The 20,355-nt window shown below is 45.5% G+C and overlaps 1 protein-coding gene across 6 annotated transcripts in view; it reads right to left on the bottom strand.

Annotated features, from left to right (window-relative positions):
* LOC110503393 (roundabout homolog 1) overlaps positions 1–20,355 on the bottom strand; it is a 499,811-nt gene that overhangs the window by 326,045 nt on the left and 153,411 nt on the right. For all 6 annotated transcript variants that reach the window (XM_090218858.1, XM_090218859.1, XM_090218866.1 and 3 more), the window contains exon 3: positions 1,023–1,115. In XM_090218858.1, coding sequence (XP_090074984.1) covers positions 1,023–1,115 — 93 coding nt within the window. The remainder of the gene's footprint in view (positions 1–1,022; positions 1,116–20,355) is intronic.

The following is a 20,355-nucleotide window of genomic DNA, read 5'->3' as shown; positions in this document are numbered from 1 at the left end:
TGTGTGTGTCTGTGTGTGTGTGTGTGTGTGTGTGTGTGTGTGTGTGTGTGTGTGTGTGTGTGTGTGTGTGTGTTAGCTCAGTCCCTCAGGTTGGTCCCATTTCCTATTCCTCATCACCCCTCAGAGCCCTCTGACCCTGCGAGACACCGTCTATGTCAACTGAAACACCACTCAGCACACTGCACCGCGGTCTCCCACACATCTCCTCTTTCTGTACTCACAAATGGAAACCTATCTAGTCTCTGGTCATTTATTCACAAAATGATCAACACGTTTGATTTCCATTTTTCTTAGGTAGTGTTGGAGCTCAGAGGGAGACACAGGCAGTTTGCCTTATGCAGTTACTCACAGTGTTCTGTGCATTAACATGGTATGCAGTGAACAGGGGAATTCTTAATGCTTATATAGAAGATGTCTACACTAAGATCATTCACCTAAATGCACATTGTAATCTCTGATAACTATAGAGGATAAGAGGTTTATATACCAGGTGTGACAGAATATGTTTCATATGATCTGCCATTTCTTCACTCCAAGTTCAGAAAGAATATGACAGTTGCTATGCAGACAATAATGTCACGATTACAACTTTAAAACCCACCTTCTTGAATTAGTCACTATTGTGCCTCACCCAGTGTAATCAATTCCTCCAACCTCACATTATAAATGACTAATGTTTCACAGATACAACTTTGAGCAGCATAAAGACTTACAGATGGATGGATAGGCTAGAGAACATGAGAAAACTCAAGAGAACCTCTGATAGAAAAGTATGTGTTGCAATAAGAGGGAGAGAAGACTGGACATGACAGAGTCATTGGAAACATTTAACTGAGTCAACACACACACACACACACACACACACACACACACACACGCACACACACACACACACACACACACACACACACACACACACACACACACACACACACACACACACACACACACACACACACACACACACACACACACACAAACACACAAGGGTTGACCATAGTAACATGAAGCAGCATCAGTACCTGTGTAGCCCAGGGAGTTGTCATCCTCGTGTTCTGAGGTGGGGGCCGAGGTGGCCCCTTCACTGGCCCCGTCCTGAGTGGCAGCGCCCGTGTCTGTCGGAAATAATACCACAGAGACTGAGACCCCTGGCACACTATCATTACCGGACACGACCAGTGCCCATGCCCCTATGCCCATCTGGCACAGGCAGCACAACACACTCAGCAGTGCCAGGCTCAGAGGGTGCCACAGCCCACCCACCCGATATCCTCTGTGGGAGGGACCACCCACCCACATCTCTGGCTGTATCCAAGATCCAACAGTCGTCAAGATAATATCCAACGAGACTCTGACTGAGACAATAATAATCCTGGACAGTAGTGCCACAGTGTGTCAATCAGCTTTCTTTTAAAGATCCGTCAGGGAAGGCTGTCAGTCTCAATGGGAGAGAACTGTAGGGTTGTCTATCTCCTAGGCTCTGTGGTAGTGTGTCCCCATGCTGCGTTGTGGTGGTTGTGGTGTGTATGTCTCTGTGTGTGTGTGCAGAATGGGAGTCCTCTAGCCCCCCAACAACCATGTCTGGCTGCACTCCTGAGGGACCATATGGGCAGGGCAGAGTGGGGAGGGTTAGGGTTAGGGCACTCCTCCCCTGATTTAGGACCCAACCATACACACACCTACACTCTCTCTCTCTGTCACACACACACACACACACACACACACACACACACACACACACACACACACACACACACACACACACACACACACACACACACACACACACACACACACACACACACACACACACACATACTGCTGCCAACACTTATTTTTACAGCCAATTAATTGCTAATCAGTCCTTTGATTGTGATCCCTCTCCCATCACATCAGTATTTTGGCTGACTGTCTCTTCAGCAAACAGGGTGACAGATTTGTGTTGTTTGACAGGCCGTGTGAGGGCGGGACAGAGGGGGCAGGGGGGGACAGGGGAGTGGGTGAGGGAGGGAGGGAGGCCAACAGGGATGGGCGTATGGCTAATGGGGAGATGGGGGCCATTGGGGCCACTGTGCCCTCACGATGGGTAGGCGTGGGATAAATCAGCCTGGGCCATGCCCACTCTCATTGTGGGCCTCTGACAGGGGGTTAATTTGGGCTGGGGGGAGGTGAGGGGGGTTAATAAACCATCCAGCGGACTGAAAGGCAGTCTGTCGGAAGTGTCTGTTTCCTCAATGGGATCTGGCATCAGTGGGGATAAATAGCAGACTGAATAGATCATTGGAGAGCACTTTGGATCACTAGACTGTGTAACAGTATGACACCTATTCCCTTTAGTTCTTTATATGGAAGTCTGACAGCATTAAGAAACATAGCATTTTGAATTAACACGATAAATACAGCACAGTATGACAAGGCTAAAAACAGTTTTGACAAATTTGCCGACAAGAAAACAAGATACTATAGACATGTTGGAGAGGCGTTCCACATGAGTGGAGTGGTCCTGCTCCCTACTGGTCCTGTAGTGTTGTAGTTAGAGCAACGCCGGGACAGTTTAAGAGCCCCATGCTGGGACCATCCTAACATCAGAAACGTCTCTCTCTGTGCTGTGTTACTGTTTACACAAACAAGTGGTTCTGATCTGCTCCGACTGACACAACCACAACACAAACAGAACCAAGGGGAGGCAACAAGACAAACAGAACCAAGGGGAGGCAACAAGACAAACAGAACCATGCACATATAGACACAGACAAGGTTCTGAATCAGGCTCAACACAGAATGGAACACAGACATCCAGGAAGACAGAATGAGTTTCTTTGTCTGTCTGATTTAGGTTTTGACACATACTATGACAGTGTTTCCCAACCCTGGTCCTCCAGTATCCACAACAGTACACATTTTATTGCAACTCTGGACAATGACACTTGATTCAAACGGTCAACTAATCATCAAGCTCTCAATGAGCTGAATGAGGTGTGTTTGCCAAGGGCTCCAACGAAGCTGTGTACTGTTAGAGATACTCGAGGACCAGGGTTGGGAAACACTGTATTATGACACCAGTTCCAGGATAAACCAGATCTCTCATGTTGTTGTTGTCATCAACACCTCTAACGCAGAATAATTACACCATGTCTGTCAAATCTTCATGTGGAAAATGACAGCTAACGTAACAGAAGACATGGCTTGCATTTGTAACCTAATTAAAACAAAAACAAGTTAACAAATCATTTGTTCATTCTGATTCTAAATACCATTAATTATCTGTGACCTTAAAAACGAAACAGTTTCAAATCAACATAATACCAGTAAGGGGTTATATAATGATGTTATCCCCAGATATATCCAAGAGAAAATATAGTTTTCTGTGTTAATTATAGCAGCAGAGGATGATGTCCCAAAGATGATTATACTACCCTTTAATCCTGAATGGGTCTAGAGCACTGTAACTCCTTGACTTGTTTAAAACAGGGTAGGTCTTCCCTTAGAGATTTTCATGATTCTCATATTTTCCATTTCCCTGTGCCCCTGGGCTTTCGATCTCTTCCTGCAATCTCTGTTGTGCATCTGCTGTCTTTGTTGGCCTCCTCTCTCAGTTGTTCATGGGCTGGTCCACAGCCAGGCCTCCTCTCTCAGTTGTTCATAGGCTGGTCCACAGCCAGGCCTCCTCTCTCAGTTGTTCATAGGCTGGTCCACAGCCAGGCCTCCTCTCTCAGTTGTACATAGGCTGGTCCACAGCCAGGCCTCCTCTCTCAGTTGTTCATAGGCTGGTCCACAGCCAGGCCTCCTCTCTCAGTTGTACATAGGCTGGTCCACAGCCAGGCCTCCTCTCTCAGTTGTTCATAGGCTGGTCCACAGCCAGGCCTCCTCTCTCAGTTGTTCATAGGCTGGTCCACAGCCAGGCCCCCTCTCTCAGTTGTTCATAGGATGGTCCTCAGCCAGGCCTCCTCTCTCAGTTGTACATAGGCTGGTCCTCAGCCTGGCCTCCTCTCTCAGTTGTTCATAGGCTGGTCCACAGCCAGGCCTCCTCTCTCAGTTGTTCATAGGCTGGTCCACAGCCAGGCCTCGAATTAAAGGCCACTTCAGAGTTATTAACAGGTGGTGTACTCAGCTGCCCCGGGGCTCTTGAACAAAAACACGGGAGCCCTTTGGAACCCCCCACCTCCAACCCCTCTAGTCACAGAGCTGCACCATATCTCATCTCCCCTGTTGGCTGATTACTAGAGCCCATGTGCTGATAACCAATTGCTCTCAAACAGATACAAAGTAATGCCTGCTGCTCCCTGGTCAACCCTGGCCCAGCCTTCATCCCCCAGCCTCTCATCCCCCAGCCTCTCAAACCTAGCCTCTCATCCCGCAGCCTCTCAACCCCCATCCTCTCATCCCCAACCTCTCAACGCCCAACCTCTCATCCCCCAGCCTCTCACCCCCAACCTCTCAACCCCCAACCTCTCATCCCCCAGCCTCTCACCCCCAACCTCTCAACCCCCAACCTCTCATCCCCCAGCCTCTCATCCCCCATCCTCTCATCCCCCAGCCTCTCATCACCCAGCCTCTCATCCCCCAACCTCTCAACCCCCAACCTCTCATCCCCCAGCCTCTCACCCCCAACCTCTCAACCCCCAACCTCTCATCCCCCAGCCTCTCATCCCCCATCCTCTCATCCCCCAGCCTCTCATCACCCAGCCTCTCATCCCCCAGCCTCTCAACCCCCAACCTCTCATCCCCCCCAGCCTCTCAACCCCCAACCGTCATCTCCACAGTCTAACACCAGAAGAGCCACCTGTTTTCTGGGTCAGTTTCCACCCTGTCTGGACCTGGCCACGGGGAGCTGGCCAATGGGGTCTCTTTGTAACTGATGGCCTCAACCCAGTGCCCAGGACTCACCAATCATACTGCTCTAAATGATGCCATGTTTCTCTGCAACTATGAACAACTAAATAGAGGTTTGCAAAACAGCAACAATCAGCTGTAGAGCATATCACGCACAGTGAAACATGGCAGCCCAGTCATCATCATGTCTTTGTTTTTGCCCTTGTGCTTCTCATTGCTTCTCATTGCTTAGGCTGACAAACGAGGAGGAGCGGGTAATTGATGTGAATGGAGGAGCTGGTAGTTGATGTGAATGGAGGATCAGGTAGTTGATGTGAATGGAGGAGCTGGTAGTTGATGTGAATGGAGGATCAGGTAGTTGATGTGAATGCAGGAGCTGGTAGTTGATGTGAATGGAGGAGCTGGTAGTTGATGTGAATGGAGGATCAGGTAGTTGATGTGAATGGAGGATCAGGTAGTTGATGTGAATGGAGGATCAGGTAGTTGATGTGAATGGAGGAGCTGGTAGTTGATGTGAATGGAGGAGCTGGTAGTTGATGTGAATGGAGGAGCTGGTAGTTGATGTGAATGGAGGATCAGGTAGCTGATGTGAATGGAGGATCAGGTAGTTGATGTGAATGGAGGATCAGGTAGCTGATGTGAATGGAGGAGCTGGTAGTTGATGTGAATGGAGGATCAGGTAGTTCATGTGAATGGAGGATCAGGTAGTTGATGTGAATGGAGGAGCTGGTAGTTGATGTGAATGGAGGAGCTGGTAGTTGATGTGAATGCAGGAGCTGGTAGTTGATGTGAATGCAGGAGCTGGTAGTTGATGTGAATGGAGGAGCTGGTAGTTGATGTGAATGGAGGAGCTGGTAGTTGATGTGAATGCAGGAGCTGGTAGTTGATGTGAATGGAGGATCAGGTAGTTGATGTGAAAGGAGGATCAGGTAGTTGATGTGAATGGAGGATCAGGTAGTTGATGTGAATGCAGGAGCTGGTAGTTGATGTGAATGGAGGATCAGGTAATTGATGTGAATGCAGGAGCTGGTAGTTGATGTGAATGGAGGATCAGGTAGTTGATGTGAATGGAGGATCAGGTAGTTGATGTGAATGGAGGATCAGGTAGTTGATGTGAATGGAGGGTCAGGTAGTTGATGTGAATGCAGGAGCTGGTAGTTGATGTGAATGGAGGAGCTGGTAGTTGATGTGAATGCAGGATCAGGTAATTGATGTGAATGGAGGATCAGGTAGTTGATGTGAATGGAGGATCAGGTAGTTGATGTGAATGGAGGAGCTGGTAGTTGATGTGAATGTAGGATCAGGTAGTTGATGTGAATGCAGGAGCTGGTAGTTGATGTGAATGCAGGAGCTGGTAGTTGATGTGAATGTAGGATCAGGTAGTTGATGTGAATGGAGGAGCTGGTAGTTGATGTGAATGGAGGAGCTGGTAGTTGATGTGAATGGAGGAGCTGGTAGTTGATGTGAATGTAGGATCAGGCAGTTGATGTGAATGGAGGAGCTGGTAGTTCATGTGAATGCAGGAGCTGGTAGTTGATGTGAATGGAGGATCAGGTAGTTGATGTGAATGGAGGAGCTGGTAGTTGATGTGAATGGAGGAGCTGGTAGTTGATGTGAATGGAGGAGCTGGTAGTTGATGTGAATGGAGGATCAGGTAGTTGATGTGAATGGAGGAGCTGGTAGTTGATGTGAATGGATGAGCTGGTAGTTGATGTGAATGGAGGAGCTGGTAGTTGATGTGAATGGAGGAGCTGGTAGTTGATGTGAATGGAGGAGCTGGTAGTTGATGTGAATGCAGGAGCTGGTAGTTGATGTGAATGGAGGAGCTGGTAGTTGATGTGAATGGAGAAGCTGGTAGTTGATGTGAATGGAGGAGCTGGTAGTTGATGTGAATGGAGGAGCTGGTAGTTGATGTGAATGGAGGAGCTGGTAGTTGATGTGAATGGAGGATCAGGTAATTGATGTGAATGCAGGAGCTGGTAGTTGATGTGAATGGAGGAGCTGGTAGTTGATGTGAATGGAGGATCAGGTAGTTGATGTGAATGGAGGAGCTGGTAGTTGATGTGAATGGAGGATCAGGTAGTTGATGTGAATGCAGGAGCTGGTAGTTGATGTGAATGGAGGAGCTGGTAGTTGATGTGAATGGAGGATCAGGTAGTTGATGTGAATGCAGGAGCTGGTAGTTGATGTGAATGGAGGTTCAGACTGCTGTGTCATTTTTATCTTGTTGTGTGTTGGCAGCAGTGGATTGGCCCAGACAGTGGAGGTGATGGATGGTGTAGTGTGTGTGCGGAGTCTGATTTCAGGCCCTGGGCTTGTTAACTGCAGTTTGATGAGTTCCTTCACACTGTCTGATAGGAAGGGATCAGGCCATTAGTAACAACACCGTCAACATTTGTTTCTGTTTAAAGTCTAGGTAGGTTGACAAGTATTTATTTATATACAGCAAAATAAAGAGAGGAACGATGTTGGATGGGGATATTTATAGCTGGCAACTGCTAACAAAAACCAAACACAGTGTAATTTTCTCTTCCATTTCATTCTTCCTCTCTGCCTATTTGCTTTGAGCAGAGCCGAATCACAGCTGTCAACTGCATGTTCCTGAACATGATTTATTCTCATTATGCTGGGCCTCAGTTTAATAATTTCTGCCTTATTACTATAAAAACTGACGAAAAATGAGAAAATGTGGAAAATTGTCTGTTGTGGTGAAGACAGTCGCTGCTCGCTTCATCTCTCTCCACACCCCTCCTCTCCACACTGTCTCTCTCATTTCCATTTTGATTACACTTTCTGTGTTTTACCCAGGGCCATGCATCGCTAATGGGCTTTTAATCAAGCCTGGAAATATTGAAGGAAACCCACACACAAAGAGCACACACCGCTGGAGGAGCAAGAGAGGGAGGAGGGAGAGAGAGAGAGGGATGGAGGGAGGGAGAGAGAGAGAGGAGAGGGAGAGAGGGATGAGGTAGAGAGAGAGGGGGGAAGGAGAGAGAGAGATATGAGGGAGAGAGAGAGAGAGAGAGAGAGAGAGAGAGATTGGGGAAGTAGAGTGAGGGATGGAGAGAGGGAAAGGGGGAGAGAGAAAGAAGGAGGGAGGGATGGATGGAGGGAGAGAGATAGGTGGAGGGAGAGAGAGAGAGAGAGAGAGAGAGAGAGAGAGATTGGGGAGGTAGACAGAGGGATGGAGGGAGAGAGAGATAGGGGGAGAGAGAGGGATGGAGGGAGGGAGAGGTGGAGAGAGACAGAGGGATGAAGGGAGAGAGAGGGGGAGAGAGAGATAGAGGGATGGAGAGAGAGGGATGAGGGAGATAGAGAGGGGGGAGAGAGAGAGGAATGGAGACAGAGGAAGGATTGGAGGGAGAGAGAAAGAGGGATGAGGGAGAGAGAGATAGGAACAGAGGGAGAGAGAGAGGGGGAGGGAAAGAGAGAGGGATGGAGGGAGAGAGAGGGATGAGGGAGAGAGGGATGAGGTAGAGAGAGGGGGAGGGAGAGAGAGATAGGGGGAGAGAGAGGGATAGAGGGAGGGAGAGGGGGAGAGAGACATAGGGATGAAGGGAGAGAGAGGGGGAGAGAGAAAGATAGAGGGATGGAGAGAGAGGGATGGAGGGAGAGGGAGTGAGAGAGGGATGAGGGAGATAGAGAGGGGGGAGAGAGAGAGGAATGGAGACAGAGAGGAAGGATTGGAAGGAGAGAGAAAGAGGGATGAGGGAGAGAGAGATAGGAACGGAGGGCGTTCCTTTCATGTATCAACCCCAAAACCATACCCCACTCAGACCTTTCATGTACCAACCCCAACACCATACCCACTCAGACCTTTCATGTATCAACCCCAAAACCATACCCCACGCAGGCCTTTCATGTACCAACCCCAACACCATACCCACTCAGGCCTTTCATGTACCAACCCCAACACTATACCCACTCAGACCTTTCATGTACCAACCCCAACACCATACCCCACTCAGACCTTTCATGTACCAACCCCAACACCATACCCACTCAGACCTTTCATGTATCAACCCCAACACCATACCCACTTAGACCTTTCATGTACCAAACCCATACCCCATACCCCACTCAGGCATTTCATGTACCAACCCCAACCCCATACCTACTCAGACATTTCATGTACCAACCCCAACACCATACCCACTCAGACCTTTCATGTACCAACCCCAACGCCATACCCACTCAGACCTTTCATGTACCAACCCCAACACCATACCCACTCAGACCTTTCATGTATCAACCCCAACACCATATCCACTCAGACCTTTCATGTACCAACCCCAACGCCATACCCACTCAGACCTTTCATGTACCAACCCCAACGCCATACCCACTCAGACCTTTCATGTACCAACCCCAACGCCATACCCACTCAGACCTTTCATGTACCAACCCCAACACCATACCCACTCAGGCCTTTCATGTACCAACCCCAACGCCATACCCCACTCAGGCCTTTCATGTACCAACCCCAACACCATACCCACTCAGACCTTTCATGTACCAACCCCAACACCATACCCACTCAGACCTTTCATGTACCAACCCCAACACCATACCCACTCAGACCTTTCATGTACCAACCCCAACGCCATACCCCACTCAGGCCTTTCATGTACCAACCCCAACACCATACCCACTCAGGCCTTTCATGTACCAACCCCAACACCATACCCCACTCAGGCCTTTCAAAGCCCAGACTAGGAATTAAGAATTCCTGTGTAAACGGGGTGTTTCATTTCACTATGTGAATAACTGAAAGGGGTCATCCCTGGGTCCAGGCCTAGCAGAGACAATGAGACAGACAGAGACAATGATCACCCAGGGGTGGTTTAAGGGACTGAGTCCACTGTAGCCCGTCTGTCCCCTGTGGATCCTACTGCCTGCGAAGGAGGGAGGAACTCCCACCAGCCCTAACCCTGTCAACTCAGAGCAGGATTACGCATATGAGAGCGTCTCTTGCCCACCTCAAAACCACACAGTGTTTACGCCAATGACAACCACAATGAGGCTTCTGCATGGGTCGCTAGGGAAGCCTTTTTATGTCGTTGTTATCTATGGAAACGGTCGGTGAGAAAGAACACACAAGAGGGATCAAATGGTTTGCTGAGAGGCAGCCACCGTGGAGTGGATAGCGACTGGTAAACAGTATGGCTAATGCAAAATATTAGACTGGGATATGAAAGGACCATAGATATTTGTAATAATGTACAGTATTTGTCTGTAATCTGATAAATGCAGAATGTGTGTATATGCACAGCACACACACTATGTACAGTGGGGCAAAAAAGTATTTAGTCAGCCTCCAATTGTGCAAGTTCTCCCACTTAAAAAGATGAGAGAGGCCTGTAATTTTCATCATAGGTACACTTCAACTATGACAGACAAAATGTGAAGAACAAATCCAGAAAATCACATTGTAGGATTTTTAATTAATTTATTTGCAAATTATGCTGGAAAATAAGCTCCTCTGTCCTCCACTCGTTACCTGTATTAATGGCACCTGTTTGAACTTGTTATTAGTATAAAAGACACCTGTCCACAACCTTAAACAATCACACTCCAAACTCCACTATGGCCAAGACCAAAGAGCTGTCAAAGGACACCAGAAACAAAATTGTAGACCTGCACCAGGCTGGGAAGACTGAATCAGGCAATAGGTAAGCAGCTTGGTTTGAAGAAATCAACTGTGGGAGCAATTATTAGGAAATGGAAGACATACAAGACCACTGATAATCTCCCTCGATCTGGGGCTCCACGCAAGATCTCACCCCGTGGGGTCAAAATGATCACAAGAACGGTGAGCAAAAATCCCAGAACCACACGGGGGGACCTAGTGAATGACCTGCAGAGAGCTGGGACCAAAGTAACAAAGCCTACCATCAGTAACACACTACGCCGCCAGGGACTCAAATCCTGCAGTGCCAGACGTGTCCCCCTGCTTAAGCCAGTACATGTCCAGGCCCGTCTGAAGTTTGCTAGAGAGCATTTGGATGATCCAGAAGAAGATTGGGAGAATGTCATATGGTCAGATGAAACCAAAATATAACTTTTTGGTAAAAACTCAACTCGTCGTGTTTGGAGGACAAAGATTGCTGAGTTGCTTCCAAAGAACACCGTACCTACTGTGATGCATGGGGGTGGAAACATCATGCTTTGGGGCTGTTTTTCTGCAAAGGGACCAGGACGACTGATCCGTGTAAAGGAAAGAATGAATGGGGCCATGTATCGTGAGATTTTGAGTGAAAACCTCCTTCCATCAGCAAGGGCATTGAAGATGAAACGTGGCTGGGTCTTTCAGCATGACAATGATCCCAAACACACCGCCCGGGCAACGAAGGAGTGGCTTCGTAAGAAGCATTTCAAGGTCCTGGAGTGGCCTAGCCAGTCTCCAGATCTCAACCCCATAGAAAATCTTTGGAGGGAGTTGAAAGTCCGTGTTGCCCAGCAACAGCCCCAAAACATCACTGCTCTAGAGGAGATCTGCATGGAGGAGATCTGCCAACAAAGGCTATATAACAAAGTATTGACATAAACTTTTGTTATTGACCAAATACTTATTTTCCACCATAATTTGCAAATAAATTCATTAAAAATCCTACAATGTGATTTTCTGGATTTGTTTTCAAATTTTGTCTGTCATTGTTGAAGTGTACCTATGATGAAAATTACAGGCCTCTCTCATCTTTTTAAGTGGGAGAACTTGCACAATTGGAGGCTGACTAAATACTTTTTTGCCCCACTATATATATGTTGTCTATAGTGTATTTGCAGAGCTAGTTTCCAGGTGCTGAGTAAATAGAGAGCAATGTAGTCTGGTCCGAGGCTGAAGGATGTCCTGTCTATGAGGACTCCCCCAGGCCACTCCTAACATGAATCTCATCCTCTTCTCCACTTTCTCTCTGTCCCTACAGAGATGCTATCCCCACTGCTTTCCTCTCCATGGAAGACTGAACATTGTCACACCTCATTCTGAGACAAATGTTATTGAGCCAGCAGTTTTGGTGAGAAAGTGGATGGGAACTCAACTTTGATACTCTCTATTCTGACCTTTATCCCAAAGTCATTAAAGTAATTTGAGATAAACACTGAGACACCAATATATTCTCTACACAAGAGTAACATTTTGTCAAGATACTTTTTTTTGTATCGTGTGCCATAGAGCGTTACAATGATTCTGTTGTCGTGAGATAAAGATTTGAGTGATGTTAATGAGATAATTAGGCTGACAAGTCATTTGGCTCCAATGGTTTCCAATGAAAGAACACTACCGGAGTGGAAAGAAAAGCAGAAAGTTCACATCCGAAGATAGCATTCCTACTTTCTAAACTGCTCCTATCTTCCTACATTGACACTGCTTTATTTCCCCATGGCCGGGTTTGAAAACAGACACATAATCACTTAGTAGATAATAATCAGATATTATCATTTTGATGGCACTTTTCATTTTTAGTCTGGATGAATGCGTATCATTTTCTTTCGAAGCTCCTGTCCTGACAGCTATGGAGCAGTGTTGTGCTCCCTCTCATCTCATTCAGAAGTGACTTTGGTTACAGAGAACTGAATAAACCTGTCAGATTCTGTTTTCCATGTTGGCAGAGGAGTTCACTCCTTTCCTCTCACATCATGTGTTGATAATTGTGGTTCTTTAAAAGCACAAATGTCAGGGAAGAACAATATGTCATATCATTTTGCTGACAGATTGGCCCGGTGTGCATCCAGTAACCACAGAAAGAATAATACAGGCGGACTCCAGAACAAACACAGGTTAGCGTTTTTTTATCATGAATCTTGTTCTGGAGGCAGTTTTTCAGAGTGGTCACTAGCTAGCACAGCCACAAAGTAATATTATCTGATTTTAAACATAACCCTTCCTTAATACTAACCTTAAACACACTGCTAACCCTAATGCCTAATTTGAACCTTGAATAAAGACCAAAAAGCTATTTTTTGTTTTCATGAATCTTTTACAATATAGATCATTTTGACTTTGAAGCTTCGCTATCTGAGGGGAAATCGCTCAGTTCTGCCTCCAGGGCAAGACTCATGACAATTAACACCAACCTGCAAAACAATGAGAGCTGATTGGCTTGTGGAGTGGTACATGATGTTTAATGGTCCCTAGGCTGCATTGCCGTGCTCTTTCACTCAAATACCATTGGCAGATATGTGTACCACAGTAGTACATAAAAAAAATGTGTCTTCCGTGCTACAGTTTTGACAGTTCTTGGCAGTCCTACAGCAATAACCATCTGTGAGATGAAGAAGAGATTTACAATGTCCAATGTCCATGTCCAACTGAACTTCAGTTATGTTCTTGAACCACTTGAGTTCAAGAGTATCTCTGTCTATGGAGAACTGAAACAACTGTGACTAGTGTCTGAACTTGCTCTGACTGGGAAGCTGAGACAAGCACTGTGACTAGTGTCTGAACTTGCTCTGACTGGGAAGCTGAGACAAGCACTGTGACTAGTGTCTGAACTTTCTCTGACTGGGAACCTGAAACAAGCACTGTGACTAGTGTCTGAACTTGCTCTGACTGGGAACCTGAAACAAGCACTGTGACTAGTGTCTGAACTTGCTCTGACTGGGAACCTGAAACAAGCACTGTGACTAGTGTCTGAACTTGCTCTGACTGGGAACCTGAAACAAGCACTGTGACTAGTGTCTGAACACCGCTTGACATCACAGTTTAAACACGGCAGAGAAAGAGAGAGAGAGAGAGAGAGAGAGAGAGAGAGAGAGAGAGAGAGAGAGAGAGAGAGAGAGAGAGAGAGAGAGAGAGAGAGAGAGAGAGAGAGAGAGAGAGAGAGAGAGAGAGAGAGAGAGAGAGAGAGAGAGAGAATTCCATGGAGGAACAGATGGGGGCCATTAGGGACAAGGAGATTGGAGCGGCATGGTAAGAAGTGAACAGACTTAGAGAGCTTGTAATCTGGCCCGGCCGACCGGCGTTAGAACTAGGGACCATGACGAACGGGCAGCTTGTCGCAGAGTGTAGACTCCACCAGAGCTGACAAATCATTGACCTTCTCTTACTTTCTCACTGTCACACAATGTATGGGATCAACACCACCTCATCTCAGCTCTGAAAAGTTCCAGGAGTTTTTTTCAGGAGTTCATAAGCGGTTGCCGCCGGGACTTCTTTTCTCCTAAATGTAATTTGACTAGACTTTGAACAATGGCACTGTTCACCAAGTATTCCCTTTGGCTGCCTAATTTTTCTTAATCTGAGAATTGCCAACCTCCTTACGGCCAACCAATAAGTAGATCCCATGTGAAGGGGAAAGTGAAGTCATGGTTTTTCCTGCTACTTTAAATGAGTTTAGGGGTCAGTGGAGCGTGTCATTCAGACCTCATTTCAGGACTGTGGCAACCGTTGTGACAATCTACGATAACCGCATTTAGCAGTTCTGCAGCATATGGTTTCTTAACTTATTGACTGTCAAACTAAGGGACATACGGACAGACATTGCAGACAAACACAGATGTTCACGCACGCACGGACTCACATACAGTATAACTTTCTGAAACAGTAAAATAATCTAAAATATATATACAAAAGTATGTGAACACCCCTTCAAATCAGTGGCTTTGGCTATTTCAACCACACATGTTGCTGACAGGTGTATACATTTGTGCACACAGCCATGCAATCTCCATAGAGAAATATTGGCAGGGGAATTGCCTTACTGAAGAGCTCAGTGACTTTCAAAGTGGCACCGTCATAGGATGCCATCTTTCCAACAAGTCAGTTCATCAAATTTCTGCCCTGCTAGAGCTGCCCCAGTCAACTGGAAGTGCTGTTATTGTGAAGTGGAAATGTCTGGGAGCAACAACGGCTGAGCCGCGAAGTGGTAGGCCATACAAGTTCACAGAATGGGGCCGCTGAGTGCCGCTGAGTGCTGAAGTGCGTAGTGCGTAAAAATAGTCTGTCTTCGGTTGCAACACTCACTACCTAGTTCCAAACTGCCTCTGGAAGCAACTGCACAAGAACTGATCGTCGGGAGCTTCATGAAATGGGTTTTCATGACCGAGTACCCACACACAAGCCTAAGATCACCATGTGCAGTGCCAAGAGTTGGCTGGAGTAGTGTAAAGCTCATCTCCATTGAACTCTGGAGCAGTGGAAACGTGTTCTCTGGAGTGATGAATCACGCTTCACCGTCTGGCTGTCCGACGGCCCAATCTGAATTTGGTGGATGCCAGGAGGATGCTACCTGCCCCAATACATAGTGCCAACTGTAATGTTTGGTGGAGGAGGAACAATGGTCTGGGGCTGTTTTTCATGGTTCGGTCTAGGCTTCTTAGTTCCATTGAAGGGAAATGTTAACACTACAGCATACATTGACATTCTAGAAGATTCTGTGCTTCCAACTTTGTGGTAACAGTTTGAGGAAGGCCCTTTTCTGTTTCAACATGACAATGCCCCCATGCACAAAGCAAGGTCCATACAGAAACGGTTTGTCGAGTATGGTGCTCGACCTCACTAATGCTCTTGTGGCTGTATGGAAGCAAATCCCTGCAGCAATGTTCCAACATCTAGTGGAAAGCCTCCTCAGAAGAATGGAGGCTGTTATAGCAGCAATGGCGAGACCAACTCCATATTAATGCCCATGACGTTGGAATGAGATGTTTGACGAGCAGGTGTCCACATACTTTTGGTCATGTAGTGTATGTCTATGCCCACAGAGGTGTTGTTTTTTGTAAATGGGCAGCAGGTAGCCTAGCACTTATGAATGTTGGGCCAGGAACCTAAATGTTGCTGGTTCGAATCCTCGAGCCGACTAGGTGAAAAATCTGTCAGTGCGCCCTTGAGCAAGGCATTTAACCCTAGTCTCTCCGGATAAGAGTGTCTGCTAAATGACACATTTTTAAGATGTGTATCAAAGAATGCATAAAGGATAGGTGTACTACAGACACCTCTCACCACCTCCTATGCCCTGGAGCTGCTGTTGTCACTGTGTTGTCAAGACCACAATGTAGCTGGGGGAATTGTACAGCCTCTAATTAGGCAGTAAGAGAGAACAGCCTCCACTGATGTATCACCTGATCTGGCTTTGATGTAACGACTTCTCCCATTTCTGAGAGGCTGTGTTATGGTGTAAACAAATGAGGAATCTCCACATGTACCACATGTTGATGAGAAAGTGTTGGGTAAATAATGGTGCCGTCATGGAATTGTCCATGACCTACATCTTGGCTCCTCTCAACCTTTGAATTAATACAAATTGGCCATTATTCTAGTTGAGAGGCAGACAAATGAATGTTAATTCCTGACTTAAGCTTAAAGGGAGAATCGTTGCCTTAACTTGAGCATGGCCTTTCAATAGACTGTAGCCAGAAAAAACAGTGGACGAGACTTCTGTATGTGTGTGGTTATACTGTATATACAGTACCAGTCAAGTTTGGACACACCTACTCATTCCAGGATTTTTCTTTATTTTTACTATTTTCTACATTGTTGAATAATAGTGAAGACTTCAAAACCATGAAAAAACACATATGGAATCATGTAGTAACCAAAAAAGTGTTAACCAAATCAAAATATATTTTATATTTGAGATTCTTCAACGTAGCCACCCTTTGCCTTGATGACAGCTTCGCACACTCTAGGCATTCTCTCAACCAGCTTCATGAGGTAGTCACTGGGAATGCATTTAAATTAACAGGTCTGCCTGTTAAAATCATTTATTTCCTTCTTAATGCGTTTGAGTCAATCAGTTGTTTTTTGACAAGGTAGGGGTGATATACAGAAGTTAGCCGTATTTGTTAAAAGCCCAAGTCCATATTATGGCAAGAACAGCTCAAATAAGCAAAGATAAATGGCAGTCAATCATTACTTTATGATATGAAGGTCAGTCAATTTGACTGACCCTTGAATGAGTAGGTGTGTCCAAACCTTTGACTGGTATATATATATATATATATATATATATATATATATATATATATATATTAACATTTACATTTAGTCACAGTGAGTGTCAGATAAACTCAAAAGACTGTGCTGTTAGTGAGATCCAACTCTAAACCACAAGTGAGCTTTCTCATTCCCAATTCTCTCCCAAAATGTGTTGGTCGAAAACATTTATTTTCTTTGGTTGTCCATTGGTCTTGACTTGACTAATATGCCACAATACCACAATGTCAAAACTTAGACATTGCATGGACCATATAAAACATTTACAAAATGCAATGTCAAATACAACGAAACATCTATGTTCAGATTTGCAATGTCTAGAAAACATGTTTCTATAGTCATGCAATCGTTAACCAATGTTAAATGTCTGATGGTGTTTGTGTAACAGTTTTAATGGTTTTACCCAGGATTCCCTTATATGACTCTTATAGTGTTTACACAGGACGTGGTTATATCTACTTACATTCCTGTGAACCAAAACCGACTTACTAAAATTCAAATATGGCCAACAAACATGTACTTGCTAGGAACCTCTCCTTCATCATTTCCAGTTTGAAAACACACAGATAAGTTGTTTTGCTTGTAGCGATTTTATCATGACTTCAACGTAATTACTTTGTTCATTTTTCAATGACTGCTAATTTTTCAATGACTGCTAATTTTTCAATGACTGCTTATGTCACAGCTCAGTCACCATCTGATCTGGAGTCAGGCAAGCTGAACAAACAGCACAGCAGACACGATCACCCCTCTCCAGACTTCTCCCTCTCTCTCCCTCACCTTCTCTCGCTCCCACAGATATGTGGTTGTCAGGGGAGAACATGTGTATGCAAATCTGAGGAACACAGACCAAATATTCACAGTCAGATGAAGTCCTCTGATAAACCAACTCACGTCCTCAATCTGTACAACACTGATTAGAAGAGATGTAAATGAGCCTGAGTGAAGAACATGGCAGGCGTCTGGCCAACTTCTCTAATGATCCTCTTCTCGGTGTAGGAGTCGATCAATACCGTAGCTTAGTTACCAGAGGCTGTGCCAACACCTTGATAATGTCTGCTACAACGTGTCCACAGATGTGCAGAGTAGATGGTGTAACCACAAAGGGGCCATAAAGAGACAGGCTAAATCGTCAGTCTTACACACCTGGCCATGTTCTCTCACTGGACTAACGTTAGGCAGGGAACATTGGTTCACAGTTAAGTAAGAGTTATTGTTTTGTCAGTGGAATTGCTTTAATTTCCCCAGAGTGACATTGAAAGGAGATCACTGTGCTTCAAATGACTGTGTGGATAATTTGTGGTATCATGTTTGGCTAAAACAAGTTAGTTGGGGGATCAAGATGACACTGTCTCACTTGAAAGGAATATGAATATTATTTTCCAGCAAGGAGGATTCCCCTTCAGAGTTTCTTCCTATGAGCTTGTCTTTGGTACTGTCTCCTCGGCTAGATTTCATAAAGGACTGGGTGACTAATGCATTGGTATAAAAACAAAACAATGTACAAATCACATTTGAGGAATTGAGTGATTTTGACAAGACTGAAGGGTCGTGAGAAGGGAAACCTATTTCACCTGAGGGAAGGAGTGAGTGGGAGTTGAACTTGTAAAGGGGTCCTGAACGGTTTAAAATGTCAAAATGTTTTCTTGTCCCCATCGAATGTGTAGAGTCAGTGGTAAGACATTTACAGATAGCAGACAATAACTCTGTGACTATGTAGCGATGCATCTCCTTTCCACCCACCTACACGGAAAAAAGGACGGCCCATGTTAGGAATACAGAGCAATCCTCACACAACAAATCAAGACATGTTTTTACTTGATAGTCTGCCAGAGGGCCCTCATATTAATGTCAGGAAAATGATAGACCATAAAACAATTCAGAAAGTTGCATAAGGTTTTCTCTTGTAACTCATTTAAACACACAATATTTTCAGAGCGGGATTTACTATCCTGTCCTACTGTCTTCCAGAGCGATTTACTATCCTGTCCTACTGTCTTCCAGAGAGATTTACTATCCTGTCCTACTGTCTTCCAGAGCGATTTACTATCCTGTCCTACTGTCTTTCAGAGAGATTTACTATCCTGTCCTACTGTCTTTCAGAGCGGGATTTACTATCTTGTCCTACTGTCTTCCAGAGAGATTTACTATCCTGTCCTACTGTCTTTCAGAGCGGGATTTACTATCCTGTCCTACTGTCTTTCAGAGCGGGATTTACCATCTTGTCCTACTGTCTTTCAGAGCGGGATTTACTATCCTGTCCTACTGTCTTTCAGAGGGATTTACTATCCTGTCCTACTGTCTTTCAGAGCGGGATTTAATATCCTGTCCTACTGTCTTTCAGAGAGATTTACTATCCTGTCCTACTGTCTTCCAGAGAGATTTACTATCCTGTCCTACTGTCATCCAGAGCGGGATATACTATCCTGTCCTACTGTCTTCCAGAGAGATTTATTATCCTGTCCTACAGTCTTCCAGAGCGGGATTTACTATCCTGTCCTACTGTCTTCCAGAGAGATTTTCTATCCTGTCCTACTGTCTTTCAGAGCGGGATATACCATCCTGTCCTACTGTCTTTCAGAGCGGGATTTACTATCCTGTCCTACTGTCTTTCAGAGAGATTTACTATTCTGTCCTACTGTCATTCAGAGAGATTTACTATCCTGTCCTACTGTCTTTCAGAGCGGGATTTACTATCCTGTCCTACTGTCTTTCAGAGCGGGATTTACCATCCTGTCCTACTGTCTTTCAGAGCGATTTACTATCCTGTCCTACTGTCTTCCAGAGAGATTTACTATCCTGTCCTACTGTCTTCCAGAGCGGGATTTACTATCCTGTCCTACTGTCTTCCAGAGAGATTTTCTATCCTGTCCTACTGTCTTTCAGAGCGGGATATGCCATCCTGTCCTACTGTCTTTCAGAGCGGGATTTACTATCCTGTCCTACTGTCTTTCAGAGCGGGATTTACTATCCTGTCCTACTGTCTTTCAGAGAGATTTACTATTCTGTCCTACTGTCATTCAGAGAGATTTACTATCCTGTCCTACTGTCTTTCAGAGCGGGATTTACTATCCTGTCCTACTGTCTTTCAGAGCGGGATTTACTATACTGTCCTACTGTCTTCCAGCGCGGGATTTACTATCCTTTCCTACTGTCTTTCAGAGAGATTTACTATCCTGTCCTACTGTCTTCCAGAGTGGGATTTACTATCCTGTCCTACTGTCTTTCAGAGAGATTTACTATCCTGTCCTACTGTCTTTCAGAGAGATTTACTATCCTGTCCTACTGTCTTTCAGAGAGATTTACTATCCTGTCCTACTGTCTTTCAGAGAGATTTACTATCCTGTCCTACTGTCTTTCAAAGAGATTTACTATCCTGTCCTACTGTCTTTCAGAGTGGGATTTACTATCCTGTCCTACTGTCTTTCAGAGGGATTTACTATCCTGTCCTACTGTCTTTCAGAGAGATTTACTATCCTGTCCTACTGTCTTTCAGAGAGATTTACTATCCTGTCCTACTGTCTTTCAGAGAGATTTACTATCCTCTCCTACTGTCTTTCAGAGAGATTTACTATCCTGTCCTACTGTCT

The sequence above is a fragment of the Oncorhynchus mykiss genome, chromosome 24 (assembly GCF_057628025.1).
Source record: "Oncorhynchus mykiss isolate SJ-2025 chromosome 24, ASM5762802v1, whole genome shotgun sequence".
Taxonomy (NCBI): domain Eukaryota; kingdom Metazoa; phylum Chordata; class Actinopteri; order Salmoniformes; family Salmonidae; genus Oncorhynchus; species Oncorhynchus mykiss.
The sequence above is the reverse complement of the archived record's forward strand: the minus strand, read 5'-3'. Positions and strand labels throughout refer to the sequence as shown.